The 11756-nt window shown below is 34.1% G+C and overlaps 1 protein-coding gene across 1 annotated transcript; it reads right to left on the bottom strand.

Annotated features, from left to right (window-relative positions):
- Positions 1–456: 456 nt before the first annotated feature.
- LOC132280867 (secreted RxLR effector protein 161-like) lies at positions 457–885 on the bottom strand. Its single transcript, XM_059782624.1, has one exon. It carries the CDS (start codon positions 883–885, stop codon positions 457–459), a length of 429 nt encoding a protein of 142 aa, XP_059638607.1.
- Positions 886–11756: the final 10871 nt, after the last annotated feature.

Raw genomic sequence — 11756 nt, 5'->3', positions numbered from 1 at the left:
TACACTTCAATCGACAATCGATCTATAGATTCATTAAGAGATCTAAATCTCAACCTCCTCGGTTACAGGATTGAGCACCACATCACATCATAGGGAAAGGAACATTGATGTGCTCACATAAGTTGTTATGTTACTTGTTTTTCCCGTTGAACCCAGGAGAAATATCACTGGGTTGGGTTCCCATAACAGTACAACTTATTCAATTACAGGCTTTAATCCCATCCCTTTCGATGTCTCCAACACTTGGTCCTTACCCAAGCCCTTTGATAATGGATCTGCCAAATTTGATTTGGACTTCACATACTGAGTAGAAATAATTCCATCGGCTAGGATCCTTCTTACATGATTGTGCTTCAATTGCACCTGTCTAGATTTTCCATTGTAACACTTGCTATTAGCTCGAAGCATTGCAGCCATATTGTCACAATATATTGTAAAGGGTGGTATTGGCTTGTTCTATATCGGGATATCTTCCAATATGCTTTTCAACCATTTAGCTTCTTCTCCGGCAGAGGAAAGTGCTATAAACTCCGATTTCATAGAGGAATGAGTTATACATGTTTGCCTCTTTGATTTCCATGAAATCGCTACTCCACCCAATGTGAAGATCCAGGCAGTCACAGATAATGAGTCTTCTCTATCAGAGTTCCATGTAGCATCGTTGTACCCTTCGATTACAGCTGGAAATTTGCTATAGTGCAATCCATAATCTATAGTACCTTTCAAGTACTTTAGGATTCTCAGCAAAGCATTCCAATGCTCCTTTCCTGGATTACTTGTGTACTTACTCAAAGTACCCATTGCAAAGGCTATATTTAGCCTTGTGCAGTACATTGCATACATAAGACTGCCGGTAATCCGAGAATATTCGAGTTGATCCATCATTTTACCTTGATTATGTACCAACTTCACACTAGGATCAATTGAAGTAGAGACTGCAGAATCTAAAAGTGATTAAACTTTTTCAGAATCATCTCGATATAGCTGGACTGCGTAAGTGCTAGACCATTTTGGAACCTCACGATTTTGATTCCTAGAATCACATCAGCCTCGCCAAGATCTTTCATGTCAAAACTAGAAGTCAAATACTTCTTAGTTTCTATGACACTTTCCATGTCTATCCCAAAAATGAGCATATCATCAACATAGAGGTAGATTATGACACCAGAGTTTCCTTGAAATCTACTGAAGATGCATATATCTCTTCCATTAATCTTAAATCCAGTAGATATCATCACCTTCTTAAAATTCTCGTGCCACTGCTTAGGAGCTTGTTTCAAGCCGTATAATGACTTGATTAATTTGCACACCTTCTTTTCTTGTCCAGGTAAAACAAACCCCTCAGGTTGCTCCATATAGATTTCCTCTGCTAGATCGCCATTGAGGAAAGCAGTCTTTACATCCATCTGATGAATTATCAAATTATTGATAGTAGCTAAGATAATCAAAAGCCTGAAAGAAGAAATTCTTGCACAGGAGCAAAAGTGTCAAAATAGTCAATCTCCTTCTTCTGCTTGAAACCTTTTGCTACCAATCTAGCCTTGTACTTATCCAGCATTCCGTCTGACTTTAATTTCTTCCTGAAGATCCACTTGTAACCAATTGGCTTGCAACCAGGAGGAAGATCCACCAACATCCAAGTATTGTTGGACATAATTGAATGCATTTCATCATCGATTGCTTCTCGCCAGAACGGAGCATCATGTGAGGACATCGCCTCGAAATAAGTTACAGGCTCATTCTCGATCATGAGAGTATAGAAGTCTGGTCCAAAGGACTTTGGCTTAGCAATTCTAGAGCTCCTCCTTAGTTCAACTTCTTCTGAAGGATCAGAGGATTTTTTCTTCCTTGTATTAGAATCTGAAGGAATATCATGTTCATTTTTACCTTTTCTCTTCTGAAAAATATTCTTGAAGAAATTTGCATGAACTGACTTGATGATTGTATGAGGCGAAGGAGACTCCAAATTCAAGAATCTATAGGCTCTACTGGTTGTTGAATAACCAATAATACACAATCAATGCCTCTATGACTAATCTTCGACGTCTGCTGATCTGGTAGTCTAACATGAGCTAAGCAACCCCAGACTCTGAAATAATTAACATTCGGCTTTCTTCCTCTCCACACTTCATATGGAGTCATATTGACTTTATTATGTGGGACTTTGTTAAGAATGTGGCAAGTAGATAATAAAGCTTCTACCCACATATTTTTAGGTAAGCCCGAACTGGTAAGCATTGAGTTTACCATTTCTGTCAAAGTTCTGTTCTTTCTTTCAGCTACTCCATTTTGTTAAGGAGTATAAGAGGCTGTCAGTTGTTTTTCGATTCTTTCATCTTCATATAGATGTTGAAACTCGGACTTAATGTATTCTCCTCCTCTATCTGATCGAATAACTTTGATGCTTGAATTCAGCTGTTTTTCAAATTCTGCTTTATATGCCTTGAACTTGTCTAAAGCTTCATATTTAGATCGTAAAATATAGACATAGGTATATCTATCATCAATAAATGTGATAAAGTAAGGATGCCCTCCACGTGATAAAAAAGTAGATTTCACATACATCAGTATGGATTAATTCCAATAGAGTGGATTTCCTCTCTATCGAATAGAAGGTTTTCTTAGTAATTTTGCATTTACTACAAGTCACACATTGATCCATATGTGTTTTATCACAAACTGTGATTAATCTCTCATTAACCATTTGATTAATGGACTTAAAATTCACATGGCCTAATCTACCATGCCATAAATCAATTGACTTAGCAATATAAGTAGAAATTATTTCATTTTCAACATTAAGTTTAAACATACCATTTACAGTATAGCCTTTCCTGACAAACACACCATTCTTAGACAGAATGAAATTATCAGATTCGAAAACCATCTTAAATCCATACTTGGAGAGGAGGGCACCAGACACCAAATTCTTGCGAATATCTAGAATATGTAGCACATCTTTCAGAGTAATCACTTTTCCGGAGGTACACTTTAAGTCCACGCTTCCTTTACCCACAACCTTGGAAGAGGAAGAATTTCCCATGAACATTGACATTCCATCCCCCACTATTTCGTAGGTTTTGAAAGAGGTGAGATTCGTTGTAATATGATGAGTTTCTCCAATATCAATCCACCACTCCACTGAGGTTCCAATGTCAAAAGCCTTAGTGATTACAGCAGTTAGATCTTCCTTAGCGTATTTTTTAGGCTCTTTCTGGTTCATGAGATCGGCCTTGCATTTTCGACAATCTTTAGCAAAATGACCAATCTTATAACAATAGAAACACCCTTTGTCTTTTGCATTTGCACCGGAGTCAAAGCGTATTTTGAAACTTTCAGAAAACTTGGCTTTCAAATCATTCTTCTTGTGATTCTTCTTGACGGTTTTGTTGTGAGACCTTTCCTCAACAACATGAGCTTTTACTGTTGTTTCTTTAGAATCTTGCTTGACATCACGATTTTTGGTTTCTTATTGAATGAAGATGTGTTGTATTAATTGTTATGGAGTAATATCTTCCTTTTTGTGCATGAGCTTATTCCAAAAATCCTTCCAAGATAGAGGGAGTTTTGTAATAATAACCCCTACATGGAAGTTCTCATCAAGAGACATTCCAGCAGCAATAATATCATTTGCTATGAGTTGAAATTTCTGTGCTTGCTCAAAGATTGACCTTCCATCTTCAATTTTGAAGCCCAAATAATTAGAAGCCAAGAACTTTTTGGTGCAGGCCTCCTCAGTTGTGTAGACTAATTTGAGAATGTCCCACAACTCTTTAGTGGTCTTGCATTTCTTCGAGTATTGATCATAAAAGGTGTTGACTATACCACTAAGGATATGATTACGACAAAAGTAATCATCATTAATCCACCTTGAGATCTTCTCGTTGATCGAACTAACTTGGTCAGACGGCGTCTTATCTCCTGGAGGAGTTGGACATGGCTCAGTCAAGACATAAGCAATTTTCAATTGTCGAAGGAAAAATTCCATTTTTCCTTTCCACCGAAGGTAATTTTTACCATCAAAAGCCTCGACATTCGGTTGAAAAACTGAAGAAACAGCATTGGACAGCAACGACGATGAAGCCATTGGAGAGAAAACTATCTTCAAATTGTTGGAACCAATATATTAAAATGGGGAATATCGAGGCTTAGAGGCGCATAATCGCTTCTTAAAGATAGTTAAAGCCTCTCCTACATGCAATGGAAGACAAATGGCAGCACTATCTCTGGGATTTAACTAAGCCCAGATATTAAAACTGTATGTTCATGAAGGTTGCATTTCTTCTTCATAAACCTGTGTATTTATCTCCGTCCGATCAACAGAAAATATGAAACTCACACACTCAAACTCAATAGTTTGAAAACATTTTTTTTTTTTTTTTTTTCAAATCTCTTTTTCTCTCTTTCTTGTATTAAGAGTGTGTGATTTGTAGGCTTCGTATGCCATACTATTTATAGTAAAATATAAAAGACATAATTAAATAAAGTATTTAATATAATTTTAAACTTAACTCATAAATAACATATTAATATAATTGATTTAATTACACCAGGTGAAGATCCTTTGAGTTAGAGCTTGTAAAAATACTTTATGTCTTCGTAAGTAAATAGTAAGGTTAAAACTTAAAGCCTTTATAAATATAGAGTTACTAAAAATTAATTTGAAACATAACTCCAACAATAATTTTAATTAGAAATAATATATTATTGACTTGAAATAAGTTCAGTTAGAGAGGGTAATGTTGTCTCTTTGTATATTAATGTAACAAAATTACAAGTTAATAATTATAAATAAAAAATCGTATGAAAATATATATAAAAACCAAAAATGACTCACGTATAGATATAGATTTTATCATTAAAATTTAGCAGCTGGCCATTGATAATATATGTAAAACTGCTATCAATTTATAATGACAGTTGACTTATAGAATTTAATTTAATTTCAATTAATATCATCATTGTAATTAATTTTCAAATCTTGATCATTATTATTTGTAACACTCTACATGGACCACTTTTTTTCTTTTTGTTTATTTGTCGGTAATATTGGATAAAGTTATACTAGTGTTTCAATGGGGAAACCAAGAAGGGTGACCTGGCATGCCCTAGAATAACGCTGAGGGTGAAAAAGAAACCAAAAGAAAAAACTCAAGAGAGGCAGAGCATATGTCTATTCAACATCCAAAGAGAGACTAGGAGACACCATTAAAAACTGTGAACTTTTGATCTTTAGGTTTGGACTTTATTGTGTGGTACTAAAAGAATTTGAATCTATGAAAATATTCTTTCTTTTCTTTTCTTTTTTCTTTTTATATTTTTTTACTGAGATTCCCACTTTCTCATCAACTACTTTGGTTTGCCACAAACATTTCACTCAAAAGAGGAGGATAAAGTGGGAAAGAAAAGGCTGGTTTAAGTGGGTACCTTTATCAGGGTCAAACATAAAGTAATTGGGCAAAAGGCAAAATGGGTGTTTTCTTAACCTAAAGCCAACTTGCATTTTTCTCCTACATCATTATGGCCTAAAAGCAAATAATACCTTCGCAAACATGGTCCTCTTTGGGTATGGATAATGGTTTACAGTATCGGCCCGTTGCGGTATCAGTCGCGATTGCGATTGCTGTATAACAGATTCGGATAAAGTCAGTATAATTGACCGATACGGATCACGCATATAATTTACTTACTAATATTTTGCTAAAGGAAAAATTTATAACCTAAATTTAGGTTTAAGGTACGAAATTTTTTAGGTGCAAATAATTTTTTGAGAAAGTGTGAGTATCAATTAAAGAAAAAAAAATTATGGCCTAAACGTTATGTTGAAAACGCTCTCACTGAAAGAAAAAATTGTAACGAAGATATAATTTGACACTCTCAATAGTCACTACTAATACTGCATTACTCGGAGATATGATTACTCTTTTCTTAAATTTGCATAAATATAAATGAATATTTTTCTCGACTAAATTAGAAAAAAAAATTTATGTTCATGTCTTGAACTCTCTACCAACCTTTTCTTATTATCTTACACATCTTGGGTTAATTTCATACCACTCGAGCAACAATTTTGCCTAAATTCCTTTCTAACCTAGTCTCCTTTTTTATTCAGCTGAAGATTTATTACTTATTACAGTAATGTTGCAAGAAAAATGAGTCAAAAATAAAAAGAAAAAACGAAAAATGTTTCAGCTTCAAGACGGTGCGTGTCAAAATAAACAGAAGAAAGATAACAGTAGGAGAGAGTTTTAGGAGGGACCCACTGAAACAAGAATATTTGGACCTTTAAACCATGGGTTATTGAACTTGAGGAACAGAAAACTAACAGTTTTGTCTCCATTCCTGTTACCACAACAAATGCTTTTTCTCCCTCAAACAAACTCATCTCTCTCTCTCTCTCTATCTCTCTATCTCTCTCTTGATTTTCTCTCTGTCGACATGTTCCAGAGTTCTATATATATGATTCCTGTCATTCTTTTTCTTACTTGTTTTATCTATTGCCTGCCAAATTCTCTCTTTACCTATACCCCAAAATAGTTTAAGCATATTATCCACTTTCCACTGCACTTTCACATACAGTCATAAACACTTTTACTGTTTTTAAATTACAAAAATTAATAACAAAAAAATTTATAAAAAAATCAAGTAAGATAAGCCTTAGGGTTGGACAATCAATCATGTTACACTAATTCAATGATGCCAATACATTATAGTAGTAGTATACATACTTACAAAAGATAACTTAGTAATTGATACTTCTAAGGATACTTTTTTCTTACCGTGATTAATGAAAAAGCTAATGAAAGACGACACTCTTGCATGAGTTCGCATATTGGTAAGATGACATTCCAATGAGAATTCATGAATTTGTAAAATAGAGGATACTGTAAGATCACACTCTCAATCTGTCAATTACACACAAATTAACGAAAATTAAGTTTACAATAGACTTTCTTTGTACTCAATTATTAGATGATCTACACTAAGTAGACCTGCCAGCTTGCACTCTTGTGGACTTGTGCTTCAATGGTGTAGCTTTGGATCGAGAAAAAAATTAGATAGACCCATTCTCGTTCACGGGTCCATATTTAATTAGTATGTGATACTATGTTATCAATGGTGTCTAACAATAAACAGGAACAAATTAGAGCTAGAAAAAGCCATCACAGTGAGTTTTATGGGAATTATCTTCCTGTGGGAAAAGATATATATACCACTACTATATATGCATATATAATTATATATATAGAGAGAGAGAGAGTAGGGAGAGAGAGAGATGGCACGCAATAGCTTGGATTTTTCTTCATGCTTTCAACGGCTGCAGCCAACAGCAATCGTGATGATGCCCTTCTCCTTCTTGCTCTTGAGCTCTCTGACTACCCACCACCATCATTACACCCTCAACCCTAAACCTTCCTTTATCATCATCCATCAACCCCATCACCATCACCACAAACTACACTTGACTCAACAATCCAAAGAAGAAGAAAATAATCAACAAGAACATGAAGATGATGATGAAGAGGATGATGACAATTCCCACACAAACTCCAGTTGATCTTCATCTTGAAGGAGCCAACAACTCTTATCTGATCTCTCTCTTGGGGAATCAAGCGTCTCGGTCCGATTGCTTGCTAGATCAAGCAAAATCATACAAGCTAGTAGCTTGAAGCTTTTTGTTATATGGGTTATATCTTGTTTTATTCTCGAGTAAACTTATTATTTGGTAATTATTTGTTTGATTTATTATGTTCTAGTGATTTCTTGGTTTCTATTTTAGCTGATTGAAAGGTAAGAAAACATGATGATCTGATGTATTTGTGGGTTTGACTGTTCGTGTATGATAACACGTTTATGTTTATGCGCTCTTTCTTTCTCTCCTGCCGAATTTTGAAACATGCTTGTGGATTTTGTTGGATTCATCTTTGGAAATTAATTTTTGGTGCAATATGAGATGAGATTGATGTTATTGTAATTGGTGATAACATGAGATCAACAATCATAGAATCTGATGAATTATAATTACTTTACTACCATGTTTATTTTATATGAATTTATTTTGAATCTGATAAATTTCGTTACTACTTTTCTGTGATTTTTATGAATATGAAGATGATGATCAATAATACATGACGAACTAATTAATGGAAATCCATAGTCATATATACGTAAGCCCTAGATATGTATTTGGTGTATATGGGTGTATTTTATATATGTATGAGTATTCTTTTCGATTAGAGTATCATTTTCCTAATCATAAACCAGGAATTATCCTCCTTTTTTTTTTTTTTTTTTTCGGTTAAGTCCAGCAATTATCTTTATTGTACTTTTAATATGTCACTTTTGGCCTTCCTCTCGAGTTATATATATATTTCGATAATTAATATATATTTACCTTCTTAAGTCATTCTTTTTTATTTATTATTATTAGTTTTTTTCAACAATATTTTGTTTACCCACATCAATTCCTTGCATGTCCAAAAATAATATTGATTATCCTTCCCATATTCTATGTCAACAGCCCGGACTAATCCCAAAGACCGAGGAACTCATTGGGATTTTTCCGACATTTTTGCAATTTTTTATTCCACATATAAAAATGATTCCACATGTACAAAATATTAATCCTTCCTATGTCATATCAAAAATAAAAATAAGAGAGGCATTATCTGGTGCAACTTCCATTTATCAAACGTGGCCAAGACTAGAACTAATACTTATCAGTTCAAACATTAACTGGTGCACACAGTGTCCTCGTACTTATCATCCCAACTTTTACCATTACATGCACCAACTACTGACTCCTATATATGTACTTAGAAATTAGAATACATCAAATACGTATAAATTTTAAGAAGAAGCTAGTTTTTGAAGTTGAATTAGCTTATGAGACAAATGTTTTATTTTACTAGCTATATAATTATTTGTAATCCATGATTGTCTTTGCAGGTTAAGTAACTAATTTTTAGAGGCCTTCGGTTTTCCAAAAGGTTGCATCTTTTGTTCTAAAAAATTTTTTAAAAAAAGTTGGTATATGCATGTTTTAGGATGATGGGTCTTCTGAGCTGTCTTTCTTAGCTTGAAAAAGCAGAAGCAAAAGGTCACACAGTCACTGGAACATGATCATGAAGGTCTGAAAAAAGTTATGTTGAGGAGTGCAATATATATGTACCTTTTAAATCCTACCTTTAGTTGGTTCATATATATTTTGGCTAGTTTACCTCTAGTCTGGTTTATCCTCCACGACAAAGACTAGGAATACCAAAATTTGATTTACAAACCCTTTTTTTTTTAGGTAAATTGATTTACAAGCCTTGTGCAGTTGTGCTAATGATAAAGAAGAAACAGATTATGACTAGTGGTTTAATTTTTTTTTTTTTTTTTTTACAGACTAGTGGTTTAATTTACATATATCTTTACTAGGTCACCAAAACTGATTGATTTATTACCTATATATATATATATATTTTTTTTATTATTATTTTTTTTCATTGACAAGAAACATGATGTGAAAATTCCACATAATTATAAAAATATATAAAGTACAATATATATACATAATGATTCAAAACTAATGAACAATAATATTAATGAATAATCAAGTAACAATTCTTTTATTAAACTAAATAGTACATCAATTGAACATGATGGATATAAAGATGAATAAGGATTTAACAATATAATAATTCTGCAATAGAAAATTAATATAATAACAGAAATTAGGAAATGAAAACAATATTAAAATAGCTAGGTAAGAAAGTGCTAACCTGATATAGAGAGGCACGTGATAAACACGTTGACCTAAAGCTGGTAATCCTCCCCTTCGTGCAGGTATTGGTGAGACTAGTCAACTCCAAGATACAATCTAATCAGCTCACAGCGGTGTCTCCTCCATGTGCATGACCACAGGAAGACTAGGTCCAAGTCTATACAAGTCTAGTTGCTTATAAACTCAATATATAAAATTACTCTCAAGGAAAGAGGTAGAATAGACTCAACCTTATAAAAATGTCACTCTATGTTTTACAATATACCCCATGTCATCCCATAGATGCTTTATATATAGAGTATATATAGGGAGTAAAATATGTAACCGCTAAAGTATAATAATGATAAAAATAATATACAAGTATAATAAATATTATGTAACTCATATAATAATTATATTAAATATTATTTTTGTTTTTATTAAAATATTCATAACAGTCCCCACCTATTTTAATAAAAATAAATAAGTAAAATATCTTTGAGCAACTTTATACTATGCAATAGGTGTAGGTGTTTTCCGGACTTGAACCTACACTTAGTGTGATTGTCTCCATTTGAGGAATCTGAATGGATTAAGTCTTGAATTCGGTCCCTTGAGCCAAACTTTAACATACCACATATATAGTATTGATGATAGACTTGGTTTGGCGAGTTAGGGCAATTAATGGCCATGCGCTGGTATCTTGATTCTCAGCCCAACTCCCACGGTTATGGCCTCACGACGACTTTCACTTAGGTGAATCCTCTAAGGGTATACGTGACCTATACCTTGCGAGAGTATGCTCGCCTCGAATTCATTTAGGGCAAAGCCCTTCCTTGACATCACATCACAACACGGATGCCATAGGGATGTGCAGGAAAGAATCTCCTCGAGAAACCTCCTAGAAAGAGTGTTGTCAAAGAGTCACGCAGTGCAGATTGTTTTTACTCATTGAATCTTTTGTCACGTGATTAAGTCATCAATCAGAAGGTTGGGTTACTTCCACAAGTGACTCCCTTGGGGCTTAGGTCCATCCCCCTCGACATATTTAGGACTATGTCCTAAGAAGAATTTTGGTCCTCCTTTTTTTTTTTTTTTTTTTATTTTATTTATTTTTTTTTTCACCCCACCACTTCCTTCTTTTTTCTCTCTCATTTTTATTTTTCTTTTTCATCATTTTTTTTTTCCTTCACAAAATAATTCATCACTGATAATACCTCATTGGAAAAATATTAAGATGATTACTTTTGTTAGCTTGAATTGTTAGTGCATCCGGATGCATTTACGTTTCCTTTAGTTTGTTGCAACATTGCAAAGTAGGAATTGGAAGTGGTACAAGAATGTTGATTCATGTTTGATCAAGTTTTTTGCACTTTCCCATGTCAAGAGTATCCTACATTCTCAGGTTCAGTGGGCTACCCAGTGTAATTACAGGTTCATTACTTACGGTTCAGCACAGGGCTTATGGTTCAGCACAGGGTAATGAAGCTTCAGCAAAGCTTATGGTTCATCACTTACTGAGTAGGTTCGGCACTTAAATGTTCGGCACCTAAAGGTTCAGCACTTAAAGGTTCGGCAAGCTCATGGTTCAGCAAGCTTATGGTTCAGCACAAGCTGTAGGAAAGTTCTCTCATATATCTACTAAAGGCTAAATGGGTTGAAGCAAGCAACATCTGGTTCAAGCATTTCTATACAAGACTAAAGGCTGAAGGCTAAAGGCTAAATGGGCTGCAGCAAACAACATCTGGTTTAAGCAACAAGTGTCAAGTTGAAGGGCATTTTTGGAAGTTCATATACAATTATGGTCACAAGGCTGTATAATGAATATTCAAATGACACATGCACAGTGGTCCTTTAGAGAGAGTGTGATATCAGCCTTGCTTTGTCTCTAAGAAAAAGAATTTCAAAAACAAGTCTGTTATGTGTATTTGTGAGCTATGAATGAGCTTGGACTATACCACTGCTATGTGGCATTGTGGTCCTACAGAGAGAAACCAACATTCTTGTT

This window comes from Cornus florida, unplaced genomic scaffold, assembly GCF_030987335.1.
Source record: "Cornus florida cultivar Cherokee Brave unplaced genomic scaffold, ASM3098733v1 CherokeeBrave_3.0.0_Hap2_Chr11, whole genome shotgun sequence".
NCBI lineage: Eukaryota > Viridiplantae > Streptophyta > Magnoliopsida > Cornales > Cornaceae > Cornus > Cornus florida.
This window is presented reverse-complemented; position numbering and strand designations above follow the sequence as displayed.